This window comes from Limulus polyphemus, unplaced genomic scaffold (assembly GCF_000517525.1).
Source record: "Limulus polyphemus unplaced genomic scaffold, Limulus_polyphemus-2.1.2 Scaffold4, whole genome shotgun sequence".
In the NCBI taxonomy this organism is placed as follows: Eukaryota; Metazoa; Arthropoda; class Merostomata; order Xiphosura; family Limulidae; genus Limulus; species Limulus polyphemus.
In genome coordinates this window covers 1,885,794-1,902,183 of record NW_013665614.1, presented here as the reverse complement: position 1 = coordinate 1,902,183, position 16,390 = coordinate 1,885,794, and the positions used below count along the sequence as shown (strand labels likewise).

Below are 16,390 nucleotides of genomic sequence, written 5' to 3'. Positions count from 1 at the left end.
CAGATTATCATCTTTTTCGTCGCTGCAACACCATCTTAATGGGAAAATGTATGCAAATGTGGGAGGTGTTAAAGAGGACATGGACATGTTTTTTGCTTCAAAGCCAAGTGATTTCTATAATCAGGGCACTAACAACCTTGTTTAAGATGGAAAAGCATCATCGATAAGAATGGAGACTATTTCATTTAATAAATGTTTTGTTTTGATATATAAGTTGTTCAGGATATTTCATCTAAAAAAAGCGACATTAATTTCTTGACGACCAATATTTTGAAGGGTTATAAAAATGTACTTTTTGTTTTCTTGTATACTGTAAAGCTGCCTTTAAATATAGAGCATATTTTAAACTATCGTATAAGCTGTTACTACACACATTCATCACAATATTTCGGTATAAATTTATCATAGGTTGTATCTCACATTTTCTTATTCATATTTTGTTGGTGACGTTTATTACATTTATTAAAACATTGAGTACTAGTAAAATTCATTATGAATTAATCAGGATATAACTTTAGGATGCAGTGTCATCCAGCCATCCCCTCTTTTACTACAAGTAAAAATATATATTTGAATTAGCTGAAATAGTTAGTTTAGAATAATTTATTGTTGTGTGCGAAATTTTAGAAAATTTTCCTATACTCATATATTGTGAATGTTTTAGATTCATTAAGGTTAAATTATTCCAAATTGGGTTACAGACCACTGTCAATACGATGTATTTGGTGAGAGATAAATAAGGAGATTTTATTAAAAACTGAAATTGAACTGTTTACAGTAATTTTCGGTTTTAGCTCACCACAAAAATAAAATAAGGGAGTTTCTTTCTAACCAGTGATTGGAATATTCGCATGACATGTGTATATTTTCAGTAACATTCAATCTGTAGATAGTAAACCAGCCAGGTGTGGCCTGAGGCGGATATCAGGTTACTACGTCTCTCGCTCCTCCTCTTTAGCTTGGAATAAGAACAACCATTAAAAAAAAGAAATATGTGGCGTGTCCAGGTAAGCAAGGAACGGTTGTCTGGTAAAATCTAACTTTATATGTGGGCGGTTCTTGTTGACTTCTGACTCGAGGTATACGTAGTAGTTAGATGACTTAAGCATTTCCTTTCAGCCAGCTTTTGTACTTGATCATACACGTTAACCAAAGAAGCTAGTTAGCCATATCAACGTTCTGGTTCTTGCTGTGAACCATCTGGTTTGGCAAGTAGTTACTGAGCATGCGCAGATGATGATGTTTAGTAAATTCAAGTATTGAAAGTTTAGATTCATTTTTCTTATTAAACAATAACATGGTTGAACCCTCCAGCCAGCAGGGGGCTCTGTAATGACTGACAACAAAATACCTATCGGCAAGTTTCTGGAAACTAGAACCCCTGCCGAGACGTCTCGCCATCTGCAAGTACGCCCTCTGGCGTGGATTTCAACAGCTGCCATTTACTTGACAACCATGGAAGTGTTTTTACGACCAGTCACCGATAAATGAAAGTACGGTCGCAGTGGGCTTGATCTGTCTATCAAATATGCTAAAAGAGTTCAAAGGTTAGAGAACTGCAATAGGTTTCCTGCTGAGTGTACATTTCCTGAACACACCTGTCTTGAGATGGTTTATTATCGAGTGCTTTTCAGTGTTTTGTCAGGTCATTCATATACTTACGTATGCATCAAGATCCTTAAAGATCAAAGTTAATAAGTATTTATTTCAACATTAAGAAATGTTTTTAATAACAAACAGTAATTGCCAGTTGCTTCACTACTGTGTTGCTAAAAATCGAAATTACAACCATCGTAACAGTAAAAATAATATATATATATATATATATATAGACCATTAATTCATGCCATAAACATAAATATACTGATGATTATGAAATAACATTATTTTTTCAGTTATAACATTATGTAAAAGAATGGTATGTTTCAAAACTGATAATGTTTTTCTTGAACTACAAAATAATATCATTGTTCGGCCAAGGAACACGAGGTTTCTTCAATAACTAATCAAGTAAAGTTTCGAGTCACGAAAAGAGAAAATCAAATTAAAAATGGGTCAACTCATGAAATAACTCCCAATAAGTAACAAATTGTGGAAGATATGACAAAGGAACCGAAATGACTAGAAAAATATAGTTGTCAAATCAAAGCCCATCCAAACCCAGTGGCTCAGCGGTAAGACTTATAACGACAAATATCAGGTTTCGATACCCGCGATGAGTAGAGCACAGATAACCATTTGTACTAAGCAAATAAACAAATAAAAGATTTAAAGAAATAAACCATAGTGATAAACTAAGAAGCCTGAAATTTGTGATAAAAACCACATAACCTGCAGATGTTATTCTCCAAAATATCGAAACCCGGTTTCTAGCGTTGTAAGTCGAGACGTACGGAATTTTACTTTAATAAATTTTCGACCCGTTTAATAAACGCTACACATGTGTTATCGGTGTTTGTTTAATTGTTAGATTATTAATATTAATAAACTTAAATTCCACGACAAAAAAGGTCTTAAGAAGTTCATCTGTATATACCAAAATTATATTGCGTTTATTCGCAGTACCTTTCAAATATCTAGCCTACGATTTAGTACTTGTTTGTTTTTGTTAACCACTAAGATACACAATAGACTAATTGTGCTCTGCTCACCACGGGTATCGAAACCCAATCTTTATCGTTTAAGCCTACGGATCGCTAAGCCACCGGAGGGTACAGCTTAATGGTGAAAAGTGTAGATGAAAATATTACTAGAATATATGAAGACAAATTTATTTCATTTGCAAATATGTCTGTTTGAGTCAAACTGTATAGCTGTTATATGTATATATATACAACTTACTTGTATAAAGTGGGCACGTTCCCTTTGAGAAACTTAAAACATGAGCGTTGCTTTAAAAAAAAAAGTGGACCTTAGTGTTGATTATTAAATGTGCAAAGAGACACTGTGTTGATTAGTGTACATCTTAAACATTAACACTATTGTACTTGTTTTTTTTGTATTTTACCAACATCATTAGAAATAATATAGTATAATCTCTGATATACATGCCTTTCAGAAAGAGCTAAAATTGGTCACTCACTCACTCATTTACGTACAATAGCTTTTGGCACTACTACCTTGATATGATATTTGATTTTGTGACCAATCAGATTTTGAGTGCTTTACATGCTTTATATCACTGATATAAAAGAGTTATTCATATTTACTTTGTGCAACATAGTTATAAAGATCTGATATATTTTCAGTACATAGATAGATAATATACATACATGCATATGCATATATATAAGCACCAATGATGTGTTGCATCTGTAGAGCTTCGCGGATTTCATTGGCAGGCAGTGTAGTGATTAAAAGAAAGGTTAAGATCGTCAGTGTGGCTGGACAAGTTTGGAATGAAGGACTGGTGGACGAAAACGACACAAACGCCTAAGTTTACAATTGATTAAAACAGCCTGATACTGGTCGTGACATACAATATGAAAGAAAACTATACTTTGTGACACAAGTCATACATTTCTCTATTGAAAATTGAACAAAGACACGACTGAATATTATGGATTTCAACTGAACAGCACAATACGCTAGAATTTCATCCTTTCTTCTCACATGACCAAGATTCGATCTTAACTGTATTAAATTGAAACTAAAACTGCCCACTTCCACAAGTCCCGAAAAAAATATTACAATATGACAACGCTATATTTTCATAGAAATGTCAGGCCAACAATCAAAAAAGATTAACTTCAAAGTTGCTATGGCCAAACTAATCAATCAGAAGACAAAGATGTTAACTAAGATACTGCGACATTCTGAAGTTACTGACTAAAAGCGATCAAAAGTGGATTTCAACAGAGAGCCATGGTTGATATCATAGAATTAAATTTATGGAAGGATAAGGTTTGATATTTAAGAGTACCACACAGCATAATTTTTTTTTACTGATTATTCTTCATTTTAAAAAATTAACTGTTCTTCCAATCGCTATGTTTTTGTTGTGAATGGCTTATGTTTAGATAAGGATAAAATTAGATATTCGCCGCTAGGTGAATGAAATAATTTTTCTAACTTTTGTATCAGCATGTCTGTCTTACAGAGAAAATTAAAATTAAAACAAAATGAAGTGTTATTGGACAGGTTGATATCTAGTACACTAGGTTCTTAGATTAGCTGAGATCTATATTATATAGGTACATTTCAACCTACTTTGATCTGATATGTAAATAACTGTCATCTGTCAACTTGTTTTTCTGTTCACGAAAGCAATGAAAATAAATTTTGAGTTATCTTTATTTCTTCTTCTTTCTTTCTTTTTTTTTGTCGTATGAAAATAGATGTTTTCTAAAACGCTAAAAATATGAACACTACTTCTTGGTGAAGCATTTACACAAGATGTTTTTTTATAAAAAAAAAACGCCATTCAAGTATTATTTTAAATTTTGTGTATATAATTACTACAAATGGAGATATAAGCTAAAAATGTTTAAAATTCTGATTTTCCCCAAGAAAAACCACAGTATAAAAATCATAGAACTAGTATAAAAATAACAACAACAATATTTGTAAAACAGATCATGTTCAAGAATTTAACCAACTGATTTTAGACTAGAAATACTCTAAGTTGTCATGGTGATGCAATTGCTAAAGAAGTTGATGATTTGAGGGCAAATATGGATGAACTGAACAGAAATAATGTCTTGCAGGTGATTCGAGACATACTGGAGTTGCATTTGTTTATAAAAGATTTTTTTCTAAACGTTTTCTGTACATATTTCACTATAAACAAGATCCTAGTTATCTATCTAAAGATACACTAAGAAGCTATATTTAGGCATTTAAAATAGTTTCTCCATTATTCTAAATATGCTAAGAAATTTTATTTAAAATAATGAATTATTTGCCACTAGAGGGTCTTGTTGTTATTTCTGTAATCAGTAAAAATAATTACTTGGAATTGTTTTGTAGTTATTTTATAAACTTAAATTTCGTAACCATTTATAACTTGATAAAAGTTTCTAGCTCATTGGAATTTGGTCGACCTGCCTTATTTCCTGATACTCCATTAATTTACCTTTGTTTTACAAATTAGCGACGTTCGTTAACTTCGCGACAAAGTTTAAGAGAAGTATTTCTAATTCAGGATGTCTGTGCCTTGTTTTAGAGTAACTTGGGGTTTTAATTTTACATTTGTTAGATTACTTTACCTGTTTTGCTATATCTGAAGAATACCTTTATGTCAAATGTTTAGTGTATAAATATTTCTCAGTGGGCGCAACTGTTGGCAACAATTTGCAAGAAATTACTGCAGTCGTGCATACTCTCAGGTATGTTATATGCTAGTACAAGGCAACGCAAGAGGATTATGCTAAGAGACATGAGGATGGTAACAGTGTGTGTCAACAATTGACGAAGATTGATGGGGTGCCCTCTAGTCGGCCAACATGCGTGTTCGCCGCCATGATGAGAAAAAATCCCAGTCACGCCATAATGTAAGGTGACCGGGCATTCACTCCAGTAATTTTTCTTCCATAGGATAGACACAAAAGAAAAAAAAGAAAGAAGCTACTTGGGTGAGCGACTTGAAAATGAAGGAGTGGGCTAGATGGGTTGAAATTTTTAATGTTCGAAAGGAAATAGGGGGCTGGCTCGAAAAGTAGGAGAGGTTTCAGTAATAGAGTGACCAGGAGTCGTAACTGGTCTCTTCCGGTATTGTGATAACATTCCCTTGCATATTTGATTACCTCCTTCTACATAATGACTCTAAAGATAGCATATATAACATGAGTGTTACATATATAACATGAGTGTTACAGTTTCAATGTTTTCATAAACTTATTTCCCATAATTAAGTAGAAGGGTGTAGCGCTTTTTAAACATTATTTCAATTCTTAATCAAAATGTTTCTTCTTAATGGAAATGCCTTAAAGCAAACGTTCTTCCGGAGTCATTAGTACATTAAAATAAAAAGGTATTTCTTTCTGTTTGTTTGATTTTCCTTTTATATATCTAAGTGACTATCTATTTAATCATCCAAATTTTCATTCCTGTTTTCTTATCATTTTCATAGTTTGTTTTATTGTTGTTTATTGTTATATGGGCTAGCTGTGTCTACAGCAGGGATCCAGTATGGAATTTTAGATATATATATTTATAAGTCCTCAAACTTACCACTGAGTGACCAAGGAGTATTTTAATGACACTTTCAATATACTCATTGACATTTTTTTCCTTTCACCAATTTGTCTATCAATCGGTCTATTTTTGACCATTTTTATGCGTCATATACAAAGACAGTTTGAATAATTAATAGAGATCAGTACATAAGAATACCTATTATTTGCATTTGTAGTTTTTAAATGAACAATATCTGCCCAGAATGTAGGAGTAAACGACCTGATGAAGACCTCAGCAAAGGAACCGAAACGTCATCCGCTCCTACACTCTAGGCAGATTGAGTATATATAAAAGCTTCAAATATAAGTAGCAACTACTTTGCCTAAAATTTCTCTGTTACAACACCATAAGTTTTACTTAAAGAACTATTTTGAATATATTTAGTAAAATCCTTCCTCTAACTTTAGTATACCTTTTATTTATATGTTTGCATTTAACTCATTATACGTATAAAATCATTAAGCATTATAAATACTTTGCTCGTAACTTTGCATTAATACTTATACCCATATTATAATGGTATTATTTAACGCAAAAAATGAAATTATTAAGTAATGCACATTTGTACTTGCACAACTTACTAAAGCACTACGTCACCAAACAAAACTTTTGAAACGACCATAATAAATTTAGTGGGTTTCTTATAGACTTCCTTGTCATGCTATATGGTTTCGTTGTGTTAGTTTTAAAGATGGTGTTGATCTGTATGGAGTAATAATGTATCTTTTAATATGCAGTGTGTTTTAATTACTTACTTAATAACATTACATTCCAACGTTTCATTTGTGTCATGCAAGTTTATTTTCATCATTACTTTTTATACAGACTTTGTCTAACGTAAGAATGTAAAAGCCATATCTAAATTATATTACGCAGTACATGAGCACTAAGATATAGATTGTTACTGTAGTTAGAATTAAGATGAATAATAAATAAATAGATATGATAACCCTCAAGAACCAGCACAAATTCATCCTCCAACTAGGCGACAACAATGTTGTATATGTTTGAATATTACACCAAAGTGAAAATGTGTTGTTTTGGTGACGCACGTATAACCTGAGTGATGGAATAGGAGCTGCAACAGAAAAGTTGGTCACTGGTCAGAAGAAAGGAATTTAATTTGGATACATCTAAGTAGCCAAGTGAGACACCCCTAGAATTCAATTATTGCTGTCCCTTATCTTGAACTGCTGAAATGTGGAAAGGCAGCCAGTCAACAGCATCCGTCTCTATAAAGACTTTATTTGACTTTTGAACCGAATAATAGGGTTGGGTGTCACTTTTATAATGCACCCACAACTGAAACCTCGAACCTTGGACCATCCGTAACGCACATTGACATGTTAATCACTAGGCCACTGCAGACCCTAGATACATAAGATATCAAAGTTCTAAATTTTCATCCCTTCGTGTTTTTTGGTTTTTTTTCAAAATTATTAGGAAGACAGACAAGAAGAAATATATAATTAGTAAGTAAAATCAAATAAATAAATGACACCTATTACACTATCACAAACTTCGTTAAACTAGTCTTAAGTGTCAGATAATTCATAAAATCAAACCTCATCAGGAAATTCTACTATACAGTCGCACACCATGATGATACACCTATAGGAATACCAATATCGTTTTATTTGAAAATGTGAACATTTTTAGAGGAAGAATTTAGAGATGTTTCAGTTTTCCCGTGGGTTTTTAATACAGCAGTCTCGAATTTTGATGGCAACAGAGATGCTGAAAGACGGCTATAAAATAATAATAATGAATATTAATAACAACGACATAATTCATTATTTAAAGTATAAGAAACACCTATTTATTCATGGCTTTCTTTTTACAATTCTGATCGCATTCATTTTTCTTATTTCTTTTTCATGACGTTCTCCGCGGGGACAGCGGTAAGTCTACGGACTTACAACGCTAAAGTTCAGGGTTCGATTTACCGCGGTGGACACAGCAGATAGCCCAATGTGGCTTTGTTCTAGAACAAACAAACAATCTTTTTCGTGAAAACGTTATTAAACCAAGTAATAAAAATATTTAACTCAGAGTTTCAGATCACTTTTTCATTCAAGTATGCTTTCTCTACAAACATTAGATTTGTGCTTTAAATCTTTATGTCCAGATCCAGTAAAAATCATGGAAAATATCTCTGTTAAAACGTCACATTATCTCTATTATTTAAACTTGATAAAAAAATGTGCAATTTTGAAGGTGGATTAACGAAAATGATCAAACTGAATCAAGATTATAAAAAGTTAATTTAATGTATGAAAGTAAAACATACTTGTAACTTACATTGCGCGTTGCGAGATGTATATTGTTTGAGTGTATGATGTAGACGTGTAAGTCAAACATAAGAGACTTATGGTCGAAATCTATACACCTTGGTATTTTTTTTTCATACTTTAAAATTCTGTAGCTAAGAATTCTTGTAACTTCAAATTATAAGTTGCTCATAGTCTATTGTTATTCTCCCGTGCGGTTCTTTATAACACCTTTAATCTGCTTAATTAATAACTCGATAAGAAAAACGAAAAATGGGATTTGGTATCTTAGATTGATTTTGTGGCCTTATTTATCAAATTGTAGATGGTATATCTTCATCCCAGCCACGCATAGAGAATAAACTATTTGTAGGAAAAGCTTTTACTGATGCCTTAGTCTCGTTCTTAGCGTCTCTAGGTCGCTCCTTTAATAGATATGGAGTTAAGATACGAGGGAATATGTCTAAATTTGACTCCGTGGGCGGGAAAATAACGCCATTCTCTCAAATTCCCCTTCTTCGATGCAAAATCGATCGGCCACAGAGCATTCTTATCTTTCGGACCATCTCTACATGTCGGACGGCGAAATGTTCTTATCGAGCTCGTGCTTGCTATTGGTTAACGCACCCAGTGGAATCATTTCCAGCTTAACCAGCCGTTAGGCCTCGTTTCATTTCGCGCTTCACTGATGAGGCCTCCTGCATGGATAGATGAATGGATGCTCGAACCTAGTCTCGAGATCGTTCAGGCAGTCTCTGAAGGAACACAGCCCGCCTCTCGTGAAGCGTAGACCATGTGCAAGTGACATGTAGTCTAACTAGAGAATGGTGCTTCGAAAACTTGTTGACACGACATGAGTTCCACTCTTTCCGACTTGAATCAGTATGCTGCCAATGGCAGGTTGACCATACAGCATGAAATCAAACAAACAATTAGATTTTATGGTTAAATCAATCTATAGATATGAATGTGTTAAATCTAATATGGTTTTTGTAAGGTGCATGGAAGTGCTGTGCTGAAACATGGATTTTTGTTCTCCTCAAAACATCGCATTTTCAGCTGAATATATAGAAAAAGTAATGGTAACCACGCATATAGGTGCATATATTGTATAAAATTCTGTGTATTTGCAATTGTTAAGGAACTTAATGGTAATATTAAATTATTGTATTACAAGCAGATATGCCCTCACATGTTTTGATCCGTTTACCTTTACTCAGATATTGACACGAACATTTGATATTCAATAACATGTCTATTTCTCTTTTAAAGACCTTTATACACGATTGTCTGCAATTCTCTTAATTAGCACAACAATAAGAGCAAGGCTGTGAGAAAGAATAGTTACATGAACTGTAAATTATAGCAATAACAATGAAGCAGTACAAATGTATTACGCTGCATACTCTCTTCTGTGGGTAGAGCACGGTTAATCCATTATGTAGTTTTGTGCTTTACGACAAACAACAACAACAACATTCAAAGCTACATAAAGCATTTTTTTACCTTTTTGACACCCCACCCATGTAACATATCGTAACACCCATAATCCATTACGTAAAACTAACAATTCAGGCCTCCCTTCCTTAACCTGGATCATTTAATATCTTTAAATAAGTTCAATAATTATTATATGGCCTCTTTAATAAATACAGACATTAATTATGTAGTCAGTTATGTAAAGAACTTTGATAAATACAAGAATAGAACTCACACTACCAGATAATCTCTAATGTCTATAGTTTTAAATTCTTAAGTAATCGTATGGCCTACTGCTATTGGAATATATAATAACAATTATTTTTACCGCAACCATAGCGTGAAAGTTGTTTTGGATAACTTAAGCAGTTTTATCTAATACCACTCGATATAGATACTTATTATATGTGTATACATATATATTGGCAGGGTATACTGATATAAAGTTAAGATAGAGCATTGAAATCATAAGAAGCAAACTGTTTCCCTTTCTATAGACAGTACTAGTATTTGTTTTTGTTGGTCTAGTTAGGACCTAAATATATATATACGAAATCTGACTAAACAAGTTATTCTGAAACATGATACATGTGTCATGTTTGTAAATGATCCAGTTATTAAAGGTGTTTTGAATTCAAATCGAAGTATGCTGAATTTCAATGCAAGTTTTCCTGTAGACTTTAAATGATTTTACTCTAATTTATATCATATAACACTGTTCATGAAACCTCCCTATCCCCTTGTGACACATCGTAACAATACACGACATCCTCCAACCTTCCTCCTCCATAGCGTTACATAATTTTTGAATGATCCCTTTTCAAATGAGTGTATATTGGATATATATATTACATCTGCCACGTGTTCATAGAACGTTATGTTAAAGATGTTCATGTGTATCTTTCGTGTTAATTCGTAATTAAATATTTTAGTTCCCATGGCTAGCTCTTCGTGGTTCGTCGTTAAAGCAATATGAAATCCGTGTATGGCGTCTGTAATCATTTGAGTTTATGACAGATTTGTTGTAAGATTACAGCGGCATTATTTTAAAGACTAAAAGAGCTACCTTTCAAATAAGTCCTCACATAAACTTTATCATGATCTACTCAGAACTGAGACATGGAGTATCAGCATAAGTGTGAGAGTCCTGGGAACCGGGCAATTTTAATGAGCTGTATCCATTTAATGTTCGAAATGATTTTGACTTAAACCGTATAATATAAGACACGTGTAGCTCACTAGGCGGTAACTTGTATGTTCCTATGATAAACTAGACAAGAACCCCACGATAGCATTGGGTTAAATGCATGACAATGAAACATTTATAATATTGGCCGTACTACTACTGCTATATTACTACTGTTGTATAGTATCAGAAAAATTAGTTGTCAACAGATTTCGATATTTCTACTGAAATGGTTCAATTCATATGTAATATCGCTTCAAAAAGTTTCTATAATCATGTCCTTTAGTTTATTTATTTCCTTATCTGCCTATAACAGTGATGTTATTCTCCTTTTCTACTTATAGCAATTATATTTCTCTATTTTTCTGCAGTAATTATCTTCTTATCTTTCTCTTTGTTCATAAGAAATTAATTTAATTTCTCTCCTTATCTGCCTATTACAATTATATTACTCTCCTTTTCTAATTATAATTATTTCATTTATTTATTTCCCTACACTAATTATAATTTTCTGTTTCTCTTTGTTTATAAAAAAAAAAAATTCTTTCTTTCCTTATTTGCCTATTGGGATGTTTGAGCAAAATGACTTGTTTAAAAAGATGGGTGGATAAACTGATCTAGTCCATTATTAACTTCTGAAATATCTTGAGTAAAACATTGATATAATTATCATGTACATAGAATTAAGATATTTTTTCTTACTTTTTCATTTGTTTATTGTATTCAGGAGACGGTTTGTTCTTTCTTTCTCTTTTTCTCCTTATAACAATTATATTACTTTCTCTGTTTATAACAAAATATTGCCTTGCTTTATTTGCTTCATATAGATACAACTTTTTTTTAAAGGATTTATCATCTTTTGTTCACGAGATCACAGTTATCAACTGTGAAATGACCATGATATATTTTTCAATGATTTGAGATAAGAAAACCACTTCAGCCTTCGAAATGAAACGGTCACTAATTTATAAAAACTTTACAACCTTTGTTGGATTGAATGTGAAATACTTACAAGTTTACTTGGTGCTCAAACTGTCTGGTATTACCTTAATAATTGTTCCTATAGTGCCATAAAACGTTGATTTGCCTGAAATTTTTTTTGGCCTGTAAAATGTTTCATAAAGAGTTGATTTATGTCTAACGTGAATTTCTCTTGGAATGGAAAGATATAATAACTTATAAAGGTTTTGTCCAGAATAAAGGAACTCGGGCATAAAAAGTGTTAATTCTGTTGACAAATCTCTTCAGTAAAGTTAGTACTATTGTACCGATTGTAAGTTAGCCTGTATTACGGGTATGATAAGATACAATATTTTAAATAACTTTTAAAGAAAAATATGAAATAATAATTTTGTCGTCTTTAGACTCAGGGAGTCCTGTTGACTTTCCCTACGGAGCTCAGCCAGGGTTCTACACCTTCTTACCCAGTCAACAACCGCCTCCAGATTCCCTAGATTTCCCGCCGGGACCGATGGGAAACGCCTCAGTGCCCAGCCCGCCTCCATCCTCGAGAACTATGGAGCATGCGATACCTCCTGGAGGTCCAATGATGCAAGGTACATTTTGTAATAAAGGAATATATTTGAAACGTGACAGATCGAATCAATGTAATTGAAAAAAAGCCCTAAACGGCAATATAACAGGAGCTCTATTACTAACACTGCTAAATTCTAGTTCCAACAAACATCCCTGCTTTTCCTAACGCCCTATTTGTAGAACGGGTATTATCCAAAGCAATAAACTGACACTATTGGCTAGTTTCTGTAATTCCTCTACAGAGTAAAATTTTAAAAGTGTATATCTCTTCTTCTTATGAACATGCATGTTTTAGTTTCTATATATTTAAGCTTCGTAACATATTATTAATTGCTCAGGTCACATTTTTTATGTTATCTTATAAATTTATAAATATCCACTTTTATTAAGTTACATAATTCAACTGAAATTAGATAGTTTATTAAACACATATATAAATATGTCAGGTATGTTTGTGCCATAGTGCTACCTTCCTAAAATAAATAATATAGATACACGTACAAAATATCTGATATTGAATTTTCCAATTCCTGTTTCTATCGTGGGAACATGGATATCTGTTATAGAAATGATAAACTTTTATTAGGGCTGCAGACGTTTATGGCCGTACCAATCCAACGTTATCTTAACCATAATCTAGATTCCTTGTATCCCCCCCCCCTCGTTGATGTTGCCCCACATGTGCATAAGTGAAAAGAGAGAGAGAGAATATAATGACCAGTTCGTCTAAGCTGATTGGTCTGTAGTTCTGCTGGTCGATTCTTTGTAAGTTTTATATCAGTCTTTTTGTTTGTTTTTAAACTCGGAGTTAAGCCTTGTATTATCATGGATTAGATTTGGTCAGATTCCTTGTTTCAGTGCCAGTTAGCCGATATTATCCGATTAGCCAGTGCATTTTAATAATTTAAGTTCCTTTCTTTTTCGGTTTCACATCAACTCGGTTTTATATTATTTTTCAAATACTACTGTCAGTAGGTATTACATCTTTATCTTTATTGCAGACTTTGAGTTTGTCTCTTAATTTCATCTCAAAAACCTTTATCTTTTGCTAGTTTGCTGAATTATTTAATCCTCTTGTTATCTGCATAATCTAAACTACCTGCTGGCTATTTATTCTTAATCAAGATTGTTACAGTGTGGGTTAGAATAATTTTAGTACCATATTCATGATGCAGTTTAAGAAACTGTTTCTGTAAACGTAGGCAATTTTTACTTTCTTTTTAGCTTTTGCTGTTCTTGTTTTATACTCATTACAGGTAAATTCAGACTATGGATGGTTTAATTGGGAGGACCTTCAGCAAGGAATAAGAAGTATATGCTACTGCTAGGTTGAATACAAATAATCTGTAATGTGTCTGGAGACAAATGTGGTTGCTGAATGCAATCCTACATTCCAGAAAGTGAACCAAAACTAGATAAATTAAATTATCCAGTGATTATAAATTCATTATTACGTTTGAATTTGTTATGAGATGTCTAGCTAGAAAGTTGATATCAGATTGTTGAAGTCACCGAATCTAGCGGGGAATGGTAAGAGAAAGCACATAAATCCACTGTCAAAGAACGGAGTAGAAAAAGTGGACATCGAGCAACTGCTCTGAAGATTCAACAGGTAGCAGAATGAAATATTTGAATGTCAAGCCAAGTAATTCATCATTTCCTGGTACTTCAGGATTGTTTGTTTTAAATGCAACAGACAAACTCATAAAGTTTCATTTGTACGGCTGAAATATCATTATTGGATAGCTCAGATGCAGGTTTGATCCAATTGAAAATCAAGCTACACATCAGGCTTAATTTAAATCTTGCCAAAACCTGACAGTCTAAGCAGGTGTTATGCTATATTTACACACCCAAGCTTTTCCAGACATGGCTGCAGCAGACCCGAGAATATGCTTTAATGTCTGCTGAATCAGCCACTGTAATAAAACAGCTCACATCAGAAACATTCTGATTTGCATGGAAGAAGTATCAATTAAAACAAGATTTGGAGTGGTGACTTCACGTAGAGTTTATTGTAGTTTCTGTAGTAGATCTACCAATTGCGCCACTACAAGAGTTTCCTGCTCCTTGGAAAAGTCAGAATAAACCGAAAATAGCTCAGACACAGACATTGCCAGGTTTGGCTCTCCACTGAGAAAAGCTGCCAATAGCATGTCACACATGTTGTATCACATATGTGCAGAGTGATTGTTATGGTTAGCACTTCCATATTGATTAGAGTATCTGCTATTAGTGTAGTTTCTATGGGTGTTGGAGCTGTAACTACCTGCATCTAATTCCTTTCCAGAATAAGAGGTGCCAGTCGATATTCTGCATAAGTATCTGATAGCAACAATAATAATGGATGCAAGCAATGATAGCTGCCTTGTCAACTTCTTTGAACTAGCTGACCCCAGATTAGGTATGGCTGCTAACCTGGAAAAGTATATCAATCAACCTATTAAAAATATGAGTTGTTTGCTCAGCACAAGCTGGCTTGAATGCAGTCTGGTAGGTACATGTGGTCATGCAAGATTAGAAGGTTGAGTTCTTGCCTGACAGTGGAGTGTGTAATTCTTTACCTGACTTTGCAGTATTTCCAGCACTTTTAGCAAAACCATAAATCAAGTCCTTAAGTTCTGACTCCTTTCTGACAATGAAACATAAGCTAGAGGTTATCGGAGAAGATTGATTCTGTCTTGTTATTGATGCTATGTTACAGAGAACGAATGAAACTGAAACAGAACTTGGCTCAAGCATAGTTGTATTAAGTATAAACGTACTGCATAAGCTATCTGTGAATAGCCTATAAAACAAATGATTCAAAACTTTTCAGAAAACGTGTCAAGTACTGGCTAAGTAAAACTCAGAAATAGTATGTTAAAGAGTGCGCCTATAAAGTTATATAAAAATACCTTTGAATACAGATGCATTGTTTTAGATTAAACTGCAAACTTAATCTGATGTGCTACTTACTGTTAAGATAGTGATGGGGACTATACATGAAACCCACACACACACCCCTCTACTAATGGCTCACTGATACGTCTGAAGGCTTATACAGCTAATAATCGGGTCCCATACCCGCGGTGAGAAGAGTACAGATAACTCATTGTATAACGTTGTGCTTAAGAACAAACAAACAAACATAAAATCTTAAACATGAAACACGATGTTTTCTGTCCAAGCACCAAGCTACGTTTTCTTGTAATGCAGTATCTTCTTTAATGCCAAGATATATTCTGGATATGATTTCTAATTATGGGTAGATGGTTTTACAGTTCTCAGTTGAAATGATTCTAGCCCTGATGCATGAAGAAAGAGTAGTTGAAACTACTGTATAGCTAGAGTTACTTCAGTTACACTGCACCTGCATGCAAACACACATCTTCCAGAGTACTTAAGAAGATTGTTGCAAAATATTAATATGAGAAGTGGCATCAGATTACTATCAGAGAATTGGATATAATTTCTGCTGACGTTGCTTGAGTGATTCAAAATAAACATAAGATATCGTTTCAAAAAAGAAACAACGTTGGAAAAACGAATTTATATGCTTGAAAATGACATCACACTTTAACGTATTTGTTGTACAATCTTATTTTAATTCTGTATAGTTCTCTTAGCCTAATGAACGATAGTTCAGAAACGAATTTCGAAGCTCAACATATTTGTTGTACGACCTGATTTTAGCTCTGTATAATTCTCTTAGCCTAATAAAAGGTTGTTCGGAACCGAACTTCGAAGTTTAAATTATTTG

At 33.3% G+C, this 16,390-nt stretch overlaps 1 protein-coding gene across 1 annotated transcript in view; it reads left to right on the top strand.

Annotated features, from left to right (window-relative positions):
- The window catches only part of LOC106471184 (LIM/homeobox protein Lhx1-like), a 121,465-nt gene that overhangs the window by 100,127 nt on the left and 4,948 nt on the right, over nucleotides 1-16,390 (top strand). Inside the window, exon 5 of the mRNA XM_022402205.1 lies at nucleotides 12,477-12,668. Within this exon, the coding sequence (XP_022257913.1) occupies nucleotides 12,477-12,668 (192 nt within the window). The remainder of the gene's footprint in view (nucleotides 1-12,476; nucleotides 12,669-16,390) is intronic.